Here is a 22,986-nt window from a genome sequence, read left to right on the forward strand (position 1 = left end):
ATAAGAAGAAATGTATGTGGTGAAATGCTGGGAAAAAAATCAAGTGATAATGACTGCCATTAGGGACATTAGGGAGGGGGTCTGGAGAGATTTAAGCGCACTACAATAAATAAATATGTACCCATAAATACCAAAGCAAGGAGGATAAACTATACCTAGCTGAAAGACTCAGAAAAGGATTCATGGGGGCCGGCACGGTGGCATAGCGGGTAAAGCCGCCACCTGCAGTGCCGGCATCCCATATGGGCGCTGGTTCGAGTCCCCACTGCTCTACTTCCAATCCAGCTCTCTGCTATGGCCTAGAAAAGCAGTAGAAGATGGTCCAAGTTCTTGGGCCTCTGCACCTGCATGAGAGACCTGGAAGAAGCTCCTGGCTCCTGGCTTCAGAGTGGCCCAGCTCCAGCCGTTGCAGCCATCTGGGGAGTGAACCAGCAGATGAAAGGCTTTCTCTCTCTCTCTCTCTCTTTTTCAAATAAATAAGTCTTTAAAAAGAGAGAGACAAAAAGAAAAGGATTCATGGAGAAGTATCTGCTTAGCCTTGAAGGGTGAAAACACAGGTTTATGGGGGAGGGAAGTTGAGTAGAGAGGCAGTTTGACCAATTCTCTGCAACTTTTACTAATACAGATAAACTAAAAGTTAAGTGGAGCCTTTTAAGAGTAGAAAAACCTGACTTTCAGGTAAATACCCATTACATCTATGCCAGGAGCCTCTCACTATTAATCATTTCAAACAATGCAGTGCAGGAGTTAAACATTTAGGCAGTCCCTGGGAAGAAAAGGCTGGCCTGGGGCCACTAACATTAGCACAGCTTCCAGAGGCCTTGATTTGTCTTAAAGGGCTTTGCTCAACTATTAGCTTAGGTATAGCAAATCACTAAGTATTATTCAGACTCAGCGAGTCACCTCAATAAGAGAAAGTTTTAAATGATCATTTTTAAAACATTTATTTATTTATTTGAAAGGCAGAGTTATAGAGAGGCAGAAGCAGAGAGAAAGAGGTCTTCCATCTACCGTTCACCCCCCAAATGGCCCCAATGGCAGGAGCTGGGCCAATCTGAAGCCAGGAGCCAGGAGCTTCCTCCAGGTCTCCCATGTGGGTGCAGGGACTCAAGCACTTGGGCCATCCTCCATTGCTTTCCCAGGCCATCAGCAGGGAGCTGTATAAGAAGTGGAGCAGCCAGGACTTGAACCAGTGCCCACATAGGATGCTGGTGCTGGCCCCTTAAATGATCATTTCTCACTTGAAATTGAAAGGTAGTATGACAAACCAGGCAAGGGCAGCAGATCTGGATTCAAACTCCAGTCCCAGTACTAAGATAGGGTGGACTAAGGGTGTTCTGGGCAACACTCGACATTTCACCTCTAAATGGTGAATCACATGCATCATTTTAAAAGCTGGTGTGAGGAACAGTGATAACGTGCTCCGAGGACTCAGCCCTAAGTCGACAATCAGCAAATGAGAATCATGCTTGTATTTTATTTATTTATTTTTTTTTTTTTTTGGCAGGCAGAGTGGACAGTGAGAGAGAGAGACAGAGAGAAAGGTCTTCCTTTGCCGTTGGTTCACCCTCCAATGGCTGCTGCGGCCAGCGCGCTGCAGCCAGCGCACCGTGCTGATCCGATGGCAGGAGCCAGGTGCTTCTCCTGGTCTCCCATGGGGTGCAGGGCTTAAGTACTTAGGCCATCCTCCACTGCACTCCCTGGCCACAGCAGAGAGCTGGCCTGGAAGAGGGGCAACCGGGACAGAATCCGGCGCCCCAACCGGGACTAGAACCCGGTGTGCCGGCGCCGCAAGGCACAGGATTAGCCTAGTGAGCCACGGCGCCGGCTATCATGCTTGTATTTAAGAAAGATCAACTAGCAGCCAACAGTCTAGCCTACAGCAATCCCAAAGTGACTTACTGCCAGCTCTACAAACACTGCCCTGTGATCACAACCAAAGACAATGCCCACTCACAGATAATGTATAAAAGATGAGTGATCCATTCAGCTCTTTCAGCCACAAGCCCACCACCATTCAATATTCCATGAAACATCTGATAGGGGATGAGTGTCTAGCTGGGCTGTTCAGATGCCCACACTGGCCAGCGCCGTGGCTCACTAGGCTAATCCTCCACCTGTGTCATCAGTACCCGGGGTCCTAGTTCCGGTCGGGACGCCGGATTCTGTCCCGGTTGCTCCTCTTCCAGTCCAGCTCTCTGCTGTGGCCCAGGAAGGCAGTGGAGGATGGCCCAAGTGGTTGGGCCCTGCACCTGCATGGGAGAGCAGGAGGAAGCATCTGGCTCCTGGCTTCGGATCGGTGCAGAGCACTGGCCGTACCAGCCATTTGGGGGGGTGAACCAATGGACCTTTCTCTCTGTCTAAATCTGCCTGTCCAAAAAAAAAAAAAAAAAAAAAGATGCCCACATCATATAACAGAGTACCTGGCTCCAGCTCCTGATTGCAGTCTTTCACTAACACAAACCATGGGAGGCAGCAATCATGATTCGAGCAGCTGGGTCCCTGCCGCCAAATGGGAGACCCAGACTGAGTTTCTGGCACCTGGCTCCCACTTCTAGGCTGCTGCAGCCATTTGGGGAGTGAACTAGTGAATAAGAATGCTCTCTCTCTGCCTCACAATCAATTAACTAATTAACTCAACAGTAACATTTTCAAATACTAAGGAAGAAGCATATATCTGTCCCAAAAAAGGTACAAAGACAAAAAGAATCAACTGCCCGTTGAAGAAATAAATGCCAGTATTTAACAAATACCTCTTCAGAGCCTGCTGCCTATTGTGTGTGAGGGTTCAGGCTTAGCTATTTCTCACTCTACACTGAAACCTTGAAACAATGGGGAATACACAAATGGGATGAACCATCCTCTTTGCTCATGATAATCCCAGTGCATCTACTGTGATCGCCGCTTCTCCGTACTGCTCTTCTAATGTGATCCCTGAGAGCTGACCATCTCTTCACCCCAGTGGCTAGCCAAGCCCATGGCACAACAGTTCTCAACTCTGCTACACAGAGCTCCTGTGCCACAGATGATAGTGCTAGCACTCAGACTGGATGCAAGCGTTCTACAAGTCTGACAAGTCAACCCATAAAATGCCTCTTGCACCGGCAATTTTTTTTTTTTTTTTTTTTTTGATAGGCAGAGTGGACAGTGAGAGAGGGAGAAAGGTCTTCCTTTTCTGTTGGTTCACTCCCCAATGGCTGCTGCGGCCGGAACAGCACCGGCCTGGCAATTCATTTTCCATTCCCCAGCTTGACCTTTCTTTCTCCATCTCCCAACCCAATTCATGGCAGCCCAGAATCTTCCAGGTTAGAAACTTCAAAATCAACTTTAAAAAAAAAAAAAAAATTATGGCTGGCACCGCGGCGCACTAGGCTAATCCTCCGCCTGCGGTGCAGGCACTCCGGGTTCTAGTCGTGGTTGGGGTGCCGGCTTCTGTCCCGGTTGCTCCTCCTCCAGTCCAGCTCTCTGCTGTGGCCCGGGAAGGCAGGAGGATGGCCCAAGTGCTTGGGCCCTGCACCCGCATGGGAGACCAGGAGGAAGCACCTGGCTCCTGGCTTCGGGATCGGAGCAGCCCCGGCCGTAGCGACAATTTGGAGGGTGAACCAATGGAAGGAAGACCTTTCTCTCTCTCACTAACTCTGCCTCTCAAAAAAAAAAAAAAAAAAAAAAAAAAAAAAAAAAAAAAAAAAAAGATTTATTTATTTATTCGAAAGGCAGAGTTAGAGAGAGGCAGAGGGGGAGAAAGAGAGAGAGCCTTCCATCCACTGGTTTACTCCCCAGATGGCTGCAACAGCTGGAGCTAGGCTGTCCCAAAGCCAGGAGCCTCTTCCGGGTCTCCCACATGGGTGCAGGGGTCCAAGGACTTGGGCCATCTTCCGCCACTTTCCCAGGCCATAGCAGAGAGCTGGATCAGAAGTGGAGCAGCTGGGACTAGAACCAGCACCCATATGGGATGCCGGCACTGCAGGCGGTGGCTTTACCTGCTACGACACAGCGCCGGCCCCTCAAAATCAACTTTAAATCCTCTTCCTTTCATCCTCTATGACAGTAATCATTAGTCTGAAATGTGTCTGAAGCCCAGCTACTTTCCACTTGCCTACCTAACCTTCAGAGCTTTGCTCAGCTTTTTTAGTAGCTTCCTAACTGGTCTTCCAGTTCCTGTTCTCCCTTTAGACCCTGTTTTTTATAACCTTGCTATATCCATATTATTCATCTAGTCAAATACTTTCCATGAATATCCTGTCCTAATTTGCTTGTATATGTAAAAAAAAATTCTGTAAAATGATACTCAAGAGACTAGTAACACTGGCTGCTTCTTGGGAGAGGGACTTTGTAGCTAGGAGACCAGGATGAGAGACTGTTCACTGTGCCCTGTTTTGAATGTCTTTTGAATTTTGTACCATCCGAATGTGCTGCCTCTTCAAAAACAACCAAACCAAAAACAAAAATAGCCAAACTATCCTCTATAGCTTTCTATCAAAACAAAACACCCAATTTTGTAACATTTAATTGTGACCTTCAGTAATTTGCTCTCAACTTTTCTAAAATCAGTCTTCAGTAGCACCCCCCTGTGCCAGCACTGCCAGCTGAAAAACAGCTAGTCAGGGGGATCCACCGTGCCTTTGCTGACCCCTCCATCTGGACAGGCTTACCTTTCTTCTCATTTGCCTCAATTTACTGAAAAAAAGCCACAGCTCAAGGTCTGATTCCATGATTGCACAATACCTCAGTACACTCTCACACTGTTCTGTGCACATGTCTGCCTTTCCCACCAGACTACGAAACCTCAGGGATGAAGTCTGTTTTGTTCACCTTGGTCTTCTCCATAACTCCTGTCAGGGACTAACAAACCAGTAAAAAATGAATTCAGCTGACTACACTGAAAAGTTAAGAATGCCAACAATCTGGTCTATAAACTTTCATCCAACAACTCCAAAAAAGAGAATGAACTCAGTCTCAGGTCCTATGTTCTAGCATTACACAGGTGCCATGCCCTGGGTGGGAATCTGCTTCAGTATGCTTATCACACGCTTCATGAAAAGGGACAAAGCACTTGAACGGGGCCTGCAGATCACATCGCTTTGCCACTAACTGGACACAGGACAAATTCTCTTGAGTTCTTTTTTCACGTCTGAGATTCTCAAGCTCTAAGTCCCAGTGTAAAGAAAAGGACCCCACTTTAGAAACTACAATATAAGAATTAACAAATACGGCTATACTTTACATGTCACATACAATATTATGTGTACTGCACAATCTAGTTTCAAAGCAAAGCTTTAAGGCTTCCCAATTTATCCCTTGTTACTACACATGTATATTTTCAGAAAAATTCCAACAGTAACTTAAAAGAGTAGAAACACTGCCCCTTGTCCTTTTAGTTTGGTTCTAACAACCTGAATAAAATGCTGGAAAAGTTTTTCTCCTTCAAACCACCAACTAAAATTCAAGTCAACCATTTCTCAAAAAGAAATTCTGATAAAAAAGATTATAGATTTACTGCACAAAATTCAAATGATCTGTAAATAAATTAAAGACCACTGTTAAAAATTCAGTGTACGTTTACAAGAGTAAAAATGGTAAGATCAAAATGGCTGCACAAGAATGAAGAAAAATGAATTTTTAAAAACACATGCATAAGATGTCCACGTTCAGTTTCTCATTTCACAGAAATACTGATGACCACATTATCAATTATTGTTCAACCCCAAAGCCATGAACAGTTTTGTAGCTCTTATGGAAATAGCTTAAAATAGTTTTCTTATCCAAAACTGCTACTCAAACATTGATGTGAAAACAGAAGCAAACTTTGTTTCATTTAGTACAGCCAATCTTTAGCATATATCTCAAATGACAGAACAGACTAATTTTAATAAATCAAAAAGCTTGCTCAATAATGGCATCCCTGAAAGATAGAAATGCACATTTACAGGAGTCCAAAAAGGAATAAATTCTTTTTCTTTTCAAAATAGGCCATTCAGGAGTAAATTCAGTGCAAAAACGTGTTGGAATTGACCTGAGTAAAAATAGTCCTGGGCCTTCAACAGAAAGCACTCTTTGTAGGAAGTCACTTTTGTAGTCCCTGCCTGGCAAAGTTTTTGCAGTCATTTTGTAGTCCTTAGGATTCAACAATTCAATCAGTTCTGGAACTGTCCAGCTACAAATGTATTCACCTCAAAAATAGCTGTTGAAGAACCTAGTAACTATAAATTGTTCCGTGTGACACACTGAGGATGAACAAGCTTCTTGATGAGAGCAATTTAATGGCAGTTGGAAAAGTGTAAAGCAGTGTAACCTTTCTGGAGGAAACTATGGTAATATCTGTATCAGAGGCCTTGCAAATGTTCACTGTCTCCTCTTTAAGGATTTTATCTTAAGGAAATATTCAGCTATAAAAAGCTATTCACTGAAGTATTATTTAAAACAGAAAACTGGAAACGACCCAAATAACTAAAAATAGAAGGGCCGGCACTGTGGTTCACTTGGCTAATCCTCCGCCTGCAGCACCAGCATCCCATATAGGCACTGGGTTCTAGTCCCGGTTGTTCCTCTTTCAGTCCAGCTCTCTGCTGTGGCCCGGGAAGCCAGTGGAGGATGGCCCAAGTGCTTGGGCCCTGCACCCGCGTGGGAGACCAGGAGGAAGCACCTGGCTCCTGGCTTCGGATCAGCGCAGCGCCGGCCGTGGTAGCCATTTGGGGAGTGAACCAACGGAAAAAGGAAGACCTTTCTCTCTGTCTCTCTCTCTGTCTATAACTCTGTCAAATTAAAAAAGAGGACTTGTTTCATAAATTATAGAGTATATATGCAGGAGAATATGAACCATTTATGCTTAGTTTGGAAACACTCAAATATATATATATATATATATACATACACACACACACACACACAGAGCATAGGCAGAATACATATTAATTCAGTGTTTAATGATGTGTATATGGGGACTGGCGCTGTGGTGTAGTAGGCTAAGACTCCACCTGCAGTGCCAGCATCCCATATGGGCACTGGTTCATGTCCCAGCCGCTCTTCCAATCCAACTCTGCTTGGGCCCCTCCTGCATGGGAGACCCGGAAGAAGCTGTCTCCTGGCTTCAGATTAGCTCAGCCCCAGTCACTGCAGACATATGGGGAGTGAACCAGCAGATGGTTCACATTCTCTTTGTCTCTCCCTTTCTGTCTGTAGCTCTACCTCTCAAATGAATAAAAATCTTAAAAAAAAAAAAAAAGTGTATATGTACATTTACACACAAAAGCTGGTAATCACACTGACCATAGTTGAGTTAGGATTTACAGGTGTTTTGTATGGTACTTTCCTGTTACTTTTCTAAGCACAAATGGAACCATTTATTTTAAAGCACTAGACCAGTAAGCAAGAGACCTAGGTTCAAGTCTTAGCTATGATACTAGCTGTACCAACTTTATAGATAAGGAAACAGATTCAGATTAAGCAAAGAACAACTATTCATAAGGTTATGAAAACTAAATAAAGTATAAAAATGCTCTGTAAAATCTAAAGCACTACAGAGCACTTGTGAGAAAGTAGGCTTGTGTTTTGAGTTACTGAATAAACTGACTTAGCAAAACCAGACTGAAGTACTTGTGTCCCTTAAAGAAAAAAGCTTCTGTGTTGTCACACACCCCAATCCCATCTTAGATATTCAAAAACATTTAGCATCTCTTTAAAAAATTTTTTTGTACTAAACTGAAAGAGCTATGCCAATTGTCAGCTCAGGTTTAAATGAATAATATGCTGTGTGTTAACAGGCTAATGCCTTCTGCAGACAGCTTTTACAAAGAGTCTGGATTTATGACACAACTTGAGGAATTATTTAACAATAGGAAATAAATGAGAGAGAAAACTCATGAGAAATGCATGACAACTCTCAAACAAGACCAATGAGTTTTACTACTAACGACAAAAATTAAGATGTAGGACACCAATTCATTATAAGAGACCAAAAGGAAACAGTTTTAAAAGGCAAACTCACAAGGCACAGTATTTTCAACTGCCTAAAACTTCTGGCTTCAAGGCCAGTGTTGTGACACAGTAGGTTAAGCCACCACCTGCAGCACTGGCATCCTACAGAGACACCTGTTCAAGTCCCAGCTGCTCTGCTTCCGATCTCTGCTAATGCACCTGGGAAAGCAGTGGAAGATGGTCCAAAGTCCTTGGGCCTCTGCACCCATGAGGGAGACCTGGAAGAAGCTACTGGCTCCTGGCTTCAGCCTTGGCACAGCCCCAGCCATTGTGGCCATTTGGGGAGTGGGCCAGCAGATGGAAGATCTGTCTCTCCCTCTAACTTTGCCTTTCAAATAAATAAATCAATCTTTAAAAAAAATAGTCTTTTTTTTTTTTTTTTAAAGAAAGTAACTTTATAAGTGATAGCTTGAAACAGCCATATCATGGGGGGGGGGGGGAAAAAACCTTCTGGCTTCAAAAGCTGAATTTCTCTAGAAATAAAATACTGTTAACTTGATTTTCCAGAGTATTTTCCTGAAAATTCTGAACTGATAGCCCTAGCTAAGAGGGCCTCTCTAAATGGTATAGAAACCTATATAAAATGAATGACATTCAGCTTGAACTGAACACAAGCATTCGATGTGTTCACAGGACACAGTTATAGGGCACACTCTGACCCGGTGTAGTGCTTCTGGAGTTACACACTAGTACAAACTCCATTTGGATACTGTTGCAAATATCTAGGTTATGCATTGCCCAGTTTCATAAAGCAGTGCTAAAGTTCAGGAACAGGCTCCTCCCACCCAGCACTGCTCCCTCCAGCCCCTCAAAGAAAAACCCTTTACAACCAGCTTCCATCTGCTACTATTTAAAGCCTTTTTACAAAAATGCATCATCTACAAAGTATACAGTTATGCTTCCAAAATAAAATTACTTTACCAGCAAATTCATCCAGAATCCTTTGATTATTGACAGTTAGAAACTGGAATTTGAAAATTTTTAAATTAGAGATTTCCTAGATTGAATACTTGTGAACAAAGGGAAAAAAGTCAACGCTGTAACAAATGAGAATACAACTTCAAAATAAAGTTGTGTTAGAAGTACCTTCTAGAAGGTACAGTACCCTTGTACAGCAAAATGAGAAAAACATTAAGGAGCAGGAGCTTAACAAGCAGAGTTAAGTTTCCTCTATCCATCAACACTGTGATGTTATTTATTAAAGGACAACAGAAGACTCAGAAAAGTTAGACACCAACTACTCAGTGGCTTCCTAAATGTCTACTGTTTTTCTTTTCGATTTATCTTATTTATTTGAAAGGCAGAGTGACGGAGAGATCTTCCATCTGTTGGTTCACTCCCCAAATGACTGCAGTGGCTGGGGCTGGGCCAAACTGTATCCAGGAGCCTGGAACTTTCTCAGGCACATTATCAGAGAGCTGGATTGGGAGTGCAGCAGCTGGGATTCGAATTGGAACTATGATACACAGGACGCCAGTGTCACAGGTGGTGGCTTAACCTGCTGCACCAAAACACCAGCACCCTAACTCTGACTTCTGTTAGTCCGAGGTGGCTGTTTCACTAACCTGCAATTCTCCCACTTCCTTAACATGCCACAATTTTCTCTGTAAAGCATATAGATTATGAAATCAAACATATTTAAAGTCTAATCTCTGAATATTTGATTGTTGCACTTTAAAAAGAACACCCCTTGTCTAAATTATATGCAAATGCAACCATATTAAAAAACCATAGTTATAATATGACCCAGCAGTTCCACTCCCAGATATATATTCAAGCAAATTAAAAATATATGCCCGGGGGCCGGCGCCGTGGCTCAATAGGCTAATCCTCCACCTTGCGGCGCCGGCACACCGGGTTCTAGTCCCGGTCAGGGCGCCGGATTCTGTCCCGGTTGCCCCTCTTCCAGGCCAGCTCTCTGCTATGGCCAGGGAGTGCAGTGGAGGATGGCCCAGGTGCTTGGGCCCTGCACCCCATGGGAGACCAGGAAAAGCACCTGGCTCCTGGCTCCTGCCATCGGATCAGCGCGGTGCGCCGGCTGCAGCGGCGGCCATTGGAGGGTGAACCAACGGCAAAAGGAAGACCTTTCTCTCTCTGTCTCTCTATCTCACTGTCCACTCTGCCTGTCAAAAATAAAAAAAAAAAAAAAAAAAAAAAAAAAATATATGTCCGGGGCTGGCACTGTGGCATAGCGGGTAAAGCCGCCACCCGCAGTGCCAGCATCCTGTCTGGGCGCTGGTTCGAGTCCCCACTGCTCCACTTCCGATCCAGCTCTCTGCTGTGGCCTGGGAAAGCAGTAGAAGACGGTCTAAGTTCTTGGGCCCCTGCACCTGTGTGGAAGATCTGGCAGAAGCTCCTGGTTCCTGGCTTCAGGTCGGCGAAGCTCCAGCAGGGAAGTGAACCAGAGGAATGGAAGATCTCGCTCGCTCTCTCTCTGCTTCTCCTTCTCTGCCTGTATAACTCTTTCAAATAAATAAATACATCTTTAAAAATGTATATATGTCCACATAAAGCTTGCACACAAATGTGCATAGTACTATTCACAAAAGCCAAAAAATGTCAACAATTTCATGTCCATCAACAGGCAAGTGGATCAACAAGATGTAGTATATGCATACAATGGAATATTATTCAGCCATAGAAGGGAAAATTACTGGCATTATCCAACATGGATGAACTTTGAAAACATGCTGCTATGTGAAAGAAAACAGACACAAAAGGTCATATATTGTATGATTCCATTTATATGAAATGTCCAGAATAAGCAAATCCAGGGACAGAAATCTACTATCTGTTCCCAGGGAACTGGGAGGAGAGAATAGGAAATTACTGCTACTGAGTAAGGAGCTTCTTTTCAGCTGAGGAAAATGCTCTACAACTATAGAGGTGGTGGCTGCACACCTTGTAAATGTAAAAAACGATTAAACTAGGGACTGGCATTGCGGTGTGGAGGGTAAGGCCACTGCCTGTTACACCAGCATCCCCTGTGGGTGCCAGTTCGTGCCCCAACTGCTCCATTTCCAAATCAGCTCACTGCTAATGGCCTCAGAAAAGCAGCAGAAGATGGTTCAAGTGCTTAGGCCCTTGCCACCCATGTGGGAGACCTAGAAGAGACTCTTGGCTTCAGCCTGATCCAATCCCAGCCATTGCAGCCATCTGGGGAATGAACAAATGGATGGAAGATAGATCTCTCGGGGCCTGTGCAGTGGCACAGCAGGTAAAGCCGCCGCCTGCAGTGCCGGCATCCCATATGGGAGTTCTGGCTGCTCCACTTCTTTGCTATGGCCTGCAAAAGCAGTGGAAGATGGCCCAAGTGCTTGGGCACCCGCACCTGTGTGGGAGACCTGGTGGAAGCTCCTGGTTCCTGGCTTTGGATCAGCTCAGCTTCAGCCATTGCAGCCACCTGGGGAGTGAACCAGCAGATAGAAGACCTCTTTCTCTCTGCCTCTCTCTGCCTTTCAAATAAATAAATGAATCTTTAGATAAAAAATAAAGATCTTGGCCAGCACCGTGGCTCACTTGGCTAATCCACCTGCAGCACCAGCACCCCGGGTTCTAGTCCCGGTTGGGGTGCCGGTTCTGTCCCAGTTGCTCCTCTTCCAGTCCAGCTCTCTGCTGTGGCCCGGGAAGCCAGTGGAGGATGGCCCAAGTGCTTGGGCCCTGCACCCGCATGGGAGACCAGGAGGAAGCACCTGGCTCCCGGCTTCGGGATCGGCGCGGCGCCTGCCATGGCGGCCATTTGGGGAGTGAACCAACGGAAAAAGGAAGACCTTTCTCTCTGTCTCTCTCTCACTGTCTAACTCTGCCTGTCAAAAAAAAAAAAAATAAAGATCTCTCTCTCTCTCTCTGTAACCTTTTCAAAGAAATCTTTAAACTGTACACTTTAAATATATTTCTTCTTCATTTCCATAAAACCTTTCCACACACTGATTTGAATATTTTTTAAAGATTTATTTATTTACTTGAAAGGCAGAGAGACAGAGATCCTCCATCAGCTGGTTTACTCTCCAAATGCCCATGATAGCCAGGGCCAGGCTAGGCCCAAGCCAGGAGCCCAGAACTTCAGCCAGGTCTCCCATGTGGGTGGCAGGGACCCAAGCACTTGACCTGAGCACTGGCTGCTTTTCCAAGAACATCAGCAGGAAATGGGGGCTGGCACTGTGGCCCAGTGGATTAAGCTGTAGACTGGGATCCCAGCATCTGACATGGGAGCCGCAGTTCAAGGCCCAGCTACTCCTCTTCCAATTCAGCTTCCTGCTAATGCATCCTGGAAGGCAGCAGATAATGACAAGTGGTTAGGCCCATCCATCCCTGTGGGAGACCGGGAGGGAGCACCAGGCTCCTGGCTTTGGTTTAGCTCAGCCCCAGCTGTTTCAGGAATTTGGAGTAAATCAGCAGATGTAAGGGAAGACCTATTTTTCTGTTGCCTGGTCTCCTTTCAAACAGATGAAAATAAACATTACTCTCTTTTTAAAAGGGTGAATGCAGGGCCAGCGCTGTGGTGTAGTGGGTAAAGCATTCCACATGTTTGCCAGTTTGAGTTCTGGCTGCTCCACTTATGATCCAGCTCTCTGCTAGTGCATCTGGGAAGCAGTGGAAGATGGCCCAAGTATTTGGACTCCTGTACCCACATGGGAGACCCAGATGAAGTTCCTGGCTCCAGGCTTCAGCCTGGCCCAGCCCTGGTTGTTGTGACCATTTGGGGAGTGAACCAGTGGATGGAAGCTCTCTCTCTCTGTAAATCTGCTTTCAAATAAATGAATCTTTTTCTTTTCTTAAAGTGAATGTCCGGCCCCATGGCTTGTATTTTATTATGTACATGTATCTAGATATAAAGATGCAAATATACCAATAAAGGATAAGGAACCAGAAGGCAACCCTTCAATTTAAAAAAAGGTGAGAAATGGGGGAATGTTTCAGCAGGTACCCTCATCAAAGAAGAGATCTTCGTAGCCGAGAAGCACAGGAAATCATTACATGTCGGGTAGATGCAGATGTAAACCAAGAATAATACCACCATGTTCACTGCTAAATGGCTAAAATTGGAAAGTGATGGCCACATTCATGGAAGTAGTAAAACTTTCATGCACTTGTGGGATTTTGGGTAGAATCAGCATTTTTGAAAAACTGGGATACTTACCAAAACTAAGTGTAAAGTCTACTTATGATTCCACAGCTTCATTCCTCGGGTGTACAATTTACCACTAAAAGTAAGCACAATGATTCTACCAACAGGCAATTCAAAACAAGTTCAGCAAAAGAGGCAAACACATAACTATTCTGTACTCAAATATTTCAATTTGTAAAAATCACGAGTAAGTGAACCTCATCAACAGCAAGAGTGACAGCAGCCGTGGCAGAGGCCACAGCTGTGCAGTGGCTCAGCAGCCACTTGCGATGCCCCATTCCTAAACGAGCACTGGTTTGAGTCCCAGTTGCTCCTCACCCAAGGCAGCGACCTGATGTTGCACTTAGAAGGGCATCTATAAATGCCCACGTTTGTGCCCCTTCCAACCCCCACTGGGGCCCCGGATTGTTCCTGGTTCCTGGTTCAGGCCTGGCCCAGACACGGCCACTGTGACCATTTGAGGGGTGAACCAGAAGACAGAAGATCTCTGTAATTTTCTCTCTCTCCTTAACTCTCTGTAGTATTGTCTTCTAAATAAATAAATAAGTCTTTTTTTAAAAAGTGAATGCTATTGCATGTGAATTATACATCTTGATTTTAAAAAATTCACTCAAAGGGGCCAGCACTGTGGTATAGAAGATCAAGCCTCCACCTGCAATGCCAGTATCCCATATGGGCACTGGTTCAAGTCCCAGCTGCTCCACTTCTGATCCAGCTCTCTGCTGTGGCCTGGGAAAGCAGTGGAAGATGGCTCAAGTCCTTGGGCCCCTGCATGCAAGAGGGAGATCTGGAAGAAGCTCCTGGCTCTTGGCTTTGGTCTGGCAGAGCCCAGGCTATTGAGCCATTTGGGGAGTGAAACAGCAGATGGAAAATTCTCTATCACTGCCATTCAAATAAATAAATAAAATCTTTTAAAATGTAAATTAATTAAAAAGTTCACTCAAGGTCACAATTGCTATCAACAGGTACATCAGCTGGAATTTGACTTTAAGAATATTATGACTACATAATAATGAAACTGGCTTCCTGATACTACTTGAAATCTAGCTGAGGGAAATCCCTAAGAGGACTTCTTTTTCTTTTTTTAAAAAGATTTATTTATTTATTTGAAAGTCAGAGTTACACAGAGAGAAGACAGGCAGAGAGAGAGAGAGAGAGAGAGAGAGAGAGGTCTTCCACATGCTGGTTCACTCCCCAATTGACCGCAACGGCCGGAGCCGCGCCGATCCGAAGCCAGGAGCCAGGAGCTTTCTCTGGATGCAAGGACGCAAGGACTTGGGCCATCTTTCTACTACTATTCCAGGCCATAGCAGAGAGCTGGATCAGAAGTGGAGCAGCTGGGACTAGAACCGGCGCCCATAAGGGATGCTGGCGCTTCAGGCCAAGGCGTTAACCTGCTACTCCACAGTCCCGGCCCCAAGAGGACTTCTTGAAAGGCTGAAATTAGCTCTCACATACACTCCCCCAAAGTGACTTACTTATTTTCTTTCTTATTTATTTATTTATTTATTTTTGCGGCAGTGTCTTGGCTTTCCATGCCTGCAAAACTCTCATAGGCCTTTTAGCCAGATCCAAATGCCTCAAGGGCTGATTCTGAGGCTGGAGTCTTTTTTTTATTTTTTATTTTTTGGACAGGCAGAGTGGACAGTGAGAGAGAGAAAGGTCTTCCTTTTCCATTGGTTTACCCCCAGTGGCCGCTACGGCCGGCACAGTGCAGCCGGCGCACCATGCTGATCTGAAGCCAGGAGCCAGGTGCTTCTCCTGGTCTTCCATGAGGGTGCAGGGCCCAAGGACCTGGGCCATCCTCCACTGCACTCCCGGGCCACAGCAGAGAGCTGGACTGGAAGAGGAGCAACCGGGACAGAATCTGGTGCCGCGATTGGGACTAGAACCCGGTGTGCCAGCGCCGCAGGTGGAGGATTAGCCTATTGAGCCGTGGTGCTGGCCATAAGGTGACTTACTTTCTAACAAAGACAATTCACTTTCAGATACAGAGCCTCTACCAGGTATATTAAAATTATCACAAAGATCTGAAAATACCAATTCTATCCAATCCATTCATTTCCTAACTAAATTTACATCTTTATATTGTCCACTTCATCTATATACCATAGGCAACTACTTTTTTAAAAAAAATATTTATGTTATTTATTTGAAAGGGAGAGAGAAGGAGCCACAGAGAGATCTTCCACCTGCTGGGTCACTCCCCAAAAGGCCACAACAGCCGGGGCTGGGCCAGGCCAAAGCCAGAATCTTTATCTGGGCTTCCCAAGTGGCTGCAGAGGCCTAAGGACTTGGGCCACCTTTCACTGCTTTCCCAGGCACATTAGCAAGGAGCTGGATCAGAAGCGGAACAGCCAGGATTCAAACCAGTGCCCACACGGGATGCTGGTGGCATTGCCAACAGCGGCTTAACCCGTTAACACCACAGCACTGATCCTGACAACTACTTTTAAGATGAGCACTCCTCAGGGCCAGTGCTGTGATGTAGCGGGTTAGGCTGCCACCTGCCTGCAGTGCCAACATCCCATATGGGCGCCAGTTCAAGACCCGGCTGCTCCACTTCTGATCCAACTCTCTGCTATGGCCTGGGAAAGCAACACAAGATAGCCCAAGTTCTTGGGCCTCTGCACCCACGTGAGAGACCCGGAGGAGGATCCTGGCTCCTGGCTTTGGATCAGCGCAGCTCCGGCCGTTGCAGCCAATTGGGGAGTGAACCAGTGGATGGAAAACCTCTCTCTCTCTCTCTCTCTCTGCCTCTCCTTTTTTCTCTGTGTAGCTCTGACTTTCAAATAAATAAATAAATCTTTAAAGAAAAAAAAAAAAGACGGGCAGTCCTCACATAAACAATTCAAAAATCTGGTCACAATCAGATCCAGAGACTGGAAAATGAAATTATTTTAATTTCATGTTTAGGTTTCAAGTTAAACCAACCTTAAGTAAACAACCCGCAGTTTTATAAGAGTTGCTTTACAATTCAATATTCAGAGGTCAGAATTTACATGGCATAGACCATGCTGCCATTTTTTTTTTTTTTTTTTTTTTTTTTTATTTTTGACAGGCAGAGTGGACAGTGAGAGAGAGACAGAGAGAGAAAGGTCTTCCTTTTGCCGCTGGTTCACCCTCCAATGGCCGCCGCTGCAGCCGGCGCACCGCGCTGATCCTGGCAGGAGCCAGGAGCCAGGTGCTTCTCCTGGTCTCCCATGGGGTGCAGGGCCCAAGCACTTGGGCCATCCTCCACTGCACTCCCTGGCCATAGCAGAGAGCTGGCCTGGAAGAGGGGCAACCGGGACAGAATCCGGCGCCCCAACCGGGACTAGAACCCGGTGTGCCGGCGCCGCAAGGTGGAGAATTAGCCTATTGAGCCACGGCGCCGGCTCATGCTGCCATTTTTTAAATAAGTGGTTTTTATAAACACTGTGGTTTAGCAGAGGAGTTTTTGTTGCATTTTAGTTATGAGTCACAGTGAAAAAGTTACACACACACACACACACACACCCCTCTGAGTGGGAAAAGCATTAGAAGGACAAATAGCACCAGGACACTGAGTGGTTTCAAATTCACATATCTCATCAAGAAAACCTGACCAGTGGTGTATCACAGAGCACTGGGATGGGGAATCTGGGAGTAAGCCCATTTCTGAGAAACACCAGTGGAGTGACCTTGGGGAAGTCATCTGACCCTCTCTAAGGCCTCTGTTTTCTCATCATAAGATCACAGACCCGGACTCCACAGTTCTTAGAATCCTCAATGGTCTTTGATTCTGCTGTTAAGTAGCAGAGAGCTCTGAGAAAGCAATTATACCAAGCAGCTCTCATATGTCTGTGTACCTAGGAAGCCATGCCTTATAGAGTAATAAGAGAACTCAGGATTAACTACAAGGAAGAAGGAACAAGAAAAGTGTACACAGCTCCTGCTGGTACGGGTTTACTCCTGTTGGACCTAATAAAGAGAAAGCACCTTTGCCAATTTTCCAGGGGATAGGAGTGGTTCCTATGTCTCACCACACCCACCATAGTTAGTTTTTCCTAAAAGAAATCCAGTGGGGACTACAAAATATTTGTGAAGCACCAAGTACTTTTAGTCACTGCATGACTAATAGGGCAGATCAATTCTAAATTAAAGAAACAAAACTGTTTTCTTTCTCATACAAAAAGAAATAAACAGCTCTAAATCCAAAGAGTCAAGGAGTCCTAGATGACCATAGTGAATAATCTTAGCCATAAATGTGGTGGCAACATAAAGACAATGAATTATCTACAGAACTACAAGGTTCTGAAGCATTGAAGCTCAACATAACTATTCAACATATTTAATGCAATTCAATTTGCAACTCCAACTTCTAAAGTAGAAAGCAATGTTAAAGACTCACTCATGGGGCTAGTGCTGTGGCACAGCGCGTAAAGCCACCACCAGCAATGACGGCATCTCATATGGGCGCCGGTTCTAGTCCCAGCTGCTCCACTTTCCATCCAGCTCTCTGCGATGGCCTGGGAAAGCAGTGGAAGCTGGCCCAAGCCCTTGGGCCCCTGCATCCGCGTGGGAGACCTGGAGGAAGCTCCTGGCTCCTGGTTTGGGATAGGCCTAGCTCCAGCCTTTGCAGCCATTTGGAGAGTGAACCAGTGAATGGAAGACGTTCTCTCTCTCTCTCTGTAACCCTGCCTTCAAATAAACAAATAAATTTTAATAAAAAGGAAAAAAAACTCAGACTTATCACCTCTATTATAGCAGATTAATCAGAGCAGCCTGTGATGAGACGGTGACAATAAGACAAGTCACTTAGGCTAATCCTCCGCCTTGCAGCGCCGGCACACCGGGTTCTAGTACCGGTCAGGGCGACGCATTCTGTCCCGGTTGCCCCTCTTCCAGGCCAGCTCTTTGCTGTGGCCAGGGAGTGCAGTGGAGGATGGCCCAAGTCCTTGGGCCCTGTACCCCATGGGAGACCAGGAGAAGCACCTGGCTCCTGCCATTGGATCGGCGCGGTGCACTGGCTGTGGCGGCCATTGGAGGGTGAACCAATGGCAAAAGCAAGACCTTTCTGTGTCGCTCCCCCTCTTCGTGGAGGAACGACACAGGACCCTGCGCTGTTCTTTCGTCTGCTCGGCCCTCCCCGGGTTTGCTGCTGGTTCTTCCCGGGTTGGCTACTATCCCTTCCACCTCCGTGGAAGGGCAGTTCCCCCTGGCCACATTCCCCACTTCCGCAGGGGAGCGGCACACCGCCGGCCGGCTTTCTCGGGGGCTGCACAGGTGTTCCCTTAGATGTTTCCCTTAGATGTTCCTGGTGCATGCCGTCTCTCTCCTCCTTTATAGTCCTCCTCCGCCAATCCCAACTCGGCTGCCCACACGCCGAGTACGCTGCTCTCCTCCAATCAGTAGCAAGTCCTACAGTTTATTGGTTGAACTGGAGGCAGCTGTGTAGAAGCTGTTTACTTCTCTCCCAGCGCCATATTGTGGGAGAGCAGATCCATAGAATAAGTCTTAATTCCAGTAACTCAGTCTAGTCCGGTTTGCTCCCCACATTTCTGTCTCTCTCACTGTCCACTCTGCCTGTCAAAAAAAACAAAACAAAACAAAACAAAAAAAAACAAGTGACCATAGTATGAACCGACCCATGGCAGCCAAGGATGAAATGAGACTAACCTGCGAAGTTGTTTCAGGTGTCTCCCAGACAGCTTTCCAGAAGAGCGTCCGCCACAACAGGACAGTCCTGGAGAACTTGTGTCTTCCTGTGCCCACTCCCCCATTTACACCTATGTGTGTGACCTTTGTCAAATGTGGCTGATGACTACCCCCATGGTCACATAAGCAGCCATCTGACTGCTGTGCCTCATGGCATTCTTTTCAGGAAGGGTACAGATCTGGGGATTTTTTTTTTTTTTTAAGTCAGGGAGGCAGCGAAGTAACACAGAGATCTCCCAGCTGCTGGTTCACTCCTCAAATGCCCACAAGAGCTGAGGCTGGGTTAGGCAGAAACCAGGAGCCTGGAACTCAATCCATGTCTCCTATGTGGCTGGCAGGAATCCAGTTACTTGAGCTGTTATCTGCTGCCTCTCATGGTGCACATTACAGAATCAGAAAATGGAGCCAGGACTCAAACTCAAGCACTCCAATGTGGGATATGGGCACCCAAGTGGTGTCTTAACTGCTGTGCCACACCCCTGCCCCAGAGCTGGGTTTAAGTCTGCAGCAGGCACACAGAGGAACAGTGTGGGGTCAGTGAGATCCTTGAAAGCCTAGGCACTCTTTTATGTCTGTGCATTTTTCTGGGGAGAGAGCCTTTGGACAAACATCCTCAGAAGCTGTGAACCAAGGTAAGTTAAGAACCATTGGGAGGGGGGCCGGCGACGTGGCTCACTTGGTTAATCCTCTGCCTGTGGCACCGGCAACCCATATGGGTGCTGGGTTCTAGTCCCGGTAGCTCCTCTTCCAGTCCAGCTCTCTGCTGTGGCCCGGGAGGGCAGTGGAGGATGGCCCAAGTGCTTGGGCCCTGCACCCACATGGGAGACCAGAAGGAAGCACCTGGCTCCTGGCTTCAGATCAGCGCAGCGCCGGAGTGAACCAACGGAAGGAAGACCTTTCTCTCTGTCTCTCTCTCACTAACTCTACCTGTCAAAAATAAAAAAAATAAATAAAAAAAGAACTGTTGGAGACCAGCACTCGTGGCATAGAGGGTAAAGCTGCCGCCTGCAGTGCCGGCATCCCATATGGGCAAAGGTTCCAATCCCGGCTGCTCCACTCCCGATCCAGCTCTCTGCTGTGGCCTGGGAGAGCAGCAGGTGACCAGGTCCTTGGGCCCCTGCACCCATGTGGAGGTCTGGAAGAAGCTCCTGGCTTCGGATCAGCGCAACTCCAGCCGCTCCAGCCATTGTGACCATCTGGGAAGTAAACCAGCAGATGGAAGACCTCTCTCTCTCTGCCTTTCAGATAAATAAATGAATCTTAAAAAAAAAAAAAAAAAAGAACTGCTGCTTTAGTGCCAAATAACAGAAGAAATCTACAGAAGCTAACTGTTAATGAGAAAGAAAGTAATGCCTGTTATTTGAGATGCAAAATAACAAAGGGTGCATCTTTTCAAAACAAAAGGAAAATAGGATGTGATGGTCAGAAGCTACAGTCCTGAAGGGTCAGGCCCACCCCCTCCATCCTCCAGTCTGGGTAAAGAAAATTAGACTCAAGACAGGCTCTGGCGAGGACCACGAACCACAGCTACTAAGTGGCAAAGCTGAACCTCAAAGAAGGCTGGGTTTCTGCCACCACATCGGAGCAAGAAATTATGCTTATGCTGTTTTTAGAATGAATAGGACCAAAATTTCCCATATCCTTGTAAATACCCAACTCCACTACGAAGGCAGCTTTCTTAAAGCTTTAAAAATCAAGTTTTAACATAGGGATCAAAATCATTGATCAAATCACAGATCTTTCACAACGACCGACATTATAAGCATATTTAGAAGGTGAATCTTAGGGGCCCATTATCCCCTATCCTACTGCACTATGACTGCAACTTAAAAACAGCACCCCCAAGCTCACTGAATGAACCTCTTCTAAATGTAACAGAAAAAGACAGCTACTGACAACCCTTAAAAAAAGGCATCAAACTTATTTTTTGTACAGTTTCAATTTGCACCACCCCGACCTTCTAAGTTCTCCCCCTCTCTTTCTCAAAAGTTAACGGCAACAATGTTGCCTGAACGCAAAATGATTTTTTTTCAATACAGGTAATGGGGTCATTGATAAATTAAAACGAGAACTTTTCTAGTCCCACGTCCGCAAACACTGCGTGTCCTAGAATCAAAGCTACTAGGCAGTTATTCGAAGATCAGATTGAAAAATAATTAGTCATAAAAAAACTCACAGAATTATTTGTTCCCATGCCAAACTTTGCCCCAGCATAGGAAACTTAAAGGAACCCACCTCAATCTCACCTGAGAAATGAAACCAAAGTGACATTTAAATCTCAGTTCAATGACAGCATGCCCTTCGATTTCAAAGGAAGGACTTCACTTCCGAAAATAGTTTTAGCAGCCTACGATTGCCTCCAAAATACACACATATGATAAAGTTTCGATCGCCTGTAAATGACGCTCAGCTCTTTGTGCAAGCCCTCTGCCTAGCCTCCCAGCCCAACAGGCCTCCCGAAGCACCTCAGGAAGCACCTGTGGCCTGGCAGGCTTCGCCCAGTTCTCAAAGCTTTCCCGCAGCAGTCTACAAGCAGGTCCGACGGCCATTCTATTTTGGGTCAAGGACACTTTCTGCCACCCCAAGCGACCTCAAGTGCGTAAGATCAGTTTGGGAGAACGCAGTGCGAGAGCTGCTGTCACCAGGCCAGCAGCAGTCCTCGCCGCGCGAGTCGTGGAGATCGGGTCACGACCGACCGCGGCGGCGAGGCTCACGCCCGTCTGCTCGGAATCCCGCAGCCAGGAGCACGCGAGGAAGCAGGGATCCCCGGGGCACGCAGAGGGAGGAGGGAGGGAACCGGAGCGAGGTTAAGAGCCTGCAGGTGTCGTCGTCGAGGGAGGGGACGAGGTCGCCCGGGGCGCGGCTCCGACCGGGACAGCCCGGTCACATTCTCAGGCTGTGACCTTGAGCACATGGCTCTCGACCGCGCTGCACCTCAGTTTCCTCCTCTCGAGAATGGGGGGTTGTTCAAGTGGAAAACCCGCCTCGGAGCGCTTGGCACTGCGCCTGGCGCCTCGTAAGCGCTCCCTCCAAGCGAGCTCCCCGGCTCCCGTCGCCGCCCGGAGGAATCGGGGAAGCCCCGCGCAGGGGAGTCCCCGGGAGGCGGACCCGGGGCTGAGGCGGGGGACCCGGGCCGGGAACTCACCGAGCACGTCGGCCGAGCGGTGCCGGGCCACGAAGCACGCGTCGTCCCCGTAGCACGCGCCCTTCTTGAGGAGGCCCTTACGGAAGTCCTTGCCGAAGCCGCAGCCCGCCGTCACCAGCCCGTAGTCGCCGCCGCCGCCGCCGCCGCCGCCGGCTCGGGGGTCGGTCTGCGAGAGGCCGCCGAGCACGGCGCGGGCCACCAGCCGCCCGTACGAGAGGACCGAGAACATCGCCGCCGCCGCCCCCCCGAGGAGGCGGGGGCCCGGGGGAGCAGGAGGACGCGGAGGCCCGGAGCCGGCTCTCTCCTCAGCCGCAGCCGCGCCGCCTCCGGGGCGCTCCTCAGGGCGGCGCGCAGTGGCAGCCGCAGCCCCTGCCCGACGCGCGGGGCCTCGCACACGCTCAGCCGCACGCACCGGAGCCAGAGCGAGGTCAGAGCCGGCGGCTCCTCCGCCTCAGCCCGACTGGGGTCCCGGCTGCAGCCGCTGCTGCCGCCGCCATCTTCCGCTCCACTAGCGTGTTCCGGGCCGCCCCGGCAGCGCCGCCCCCTTTCTAGCCCCGCCTGTAGCCCCGCCCACGATTCGCGGGCCGAGCTCCAGCCCCGCCCCCTCGGGATTGCTGCCCTATGCAGTCACCGTGATTGAGCATGCGCCGAGGGTGTTGGTGCGGTGTCTACTGGGAGTTGTAGTCCCAAAGGTTGTAGTCGCTTCTGACTTGGCTGCCTAGGAGCTAGGACCTCGGGGGATTCCCCAGATGAGAGACTATTAGGTTAAATTATTAAGAATTGCACAGAGATTGCTTGGGGGCTTCCTACCATGTTTTAACTGTATTTTCAAAAGGTTATTTTTTTTTTTTTTTGACAGGCAGAGTGGACAGTGAGAGAGAGAGACAGAGAGAGAAAGGTCTTCCTTTGCCGCTGGTTCACCCTCCAATGGCCGCCGCTGCAGCCGGCGCACCGCGCTGATCCTGGCAGGAGCCAGGAGCCAGGTGCTTTTCCTGGTCTCCCCTGGGGTGCAGGGCCCAAGCACCTGGGCCATCCTCCACTGCACTCCCTGGCCATAGCA

At 47.6% G+C, this 22,986-nt stretch overlaps 1 protein-coding gene across 1 annotated transcript in view; it reads right to left on the reverse strand.

Annotated features, from left to right (window-relative positions):
* Positions 1–22,465, reverse strand: part of PPTC7 (protein phosphatase targeting COQ7) — a 61,808-nt gene extending 39,343 nt beyond the window's left edge. The window contains exon 1 of the mRNA XM_002719748.6: positions 21,927–22,465. Coding sequence (XP_002719794.1) covers positions 21,927–22,155 — 229 coding nt within the window. The 5' untranslated portion in view covers positions 22,156–22,465. The remainder of the gene's footprint in view (positions 1–21,926) is intronic.
* Between the last annotated feature and the right edge of the window lie 521 nt (positions 22,466–22,986).

This window comes from Oryctolagus cuniculus, chromosome 21 (assembly GCF_051225735.1).
Source record: "Oryctolagus cuniculus isolate XC-2025 breed Fujian yellow rabbit chromosome 21, ASM5122573v1, whole genome shotgun sequence".
In the NCBI taxonomy this organism is placed as follows: domain Eukaryota; kingdom Metazoa; phylum Chordata; class Mammalia; order Lagomorpha; family Leporidae; genus Oryctolagus; species Oryctolagus cuniculus.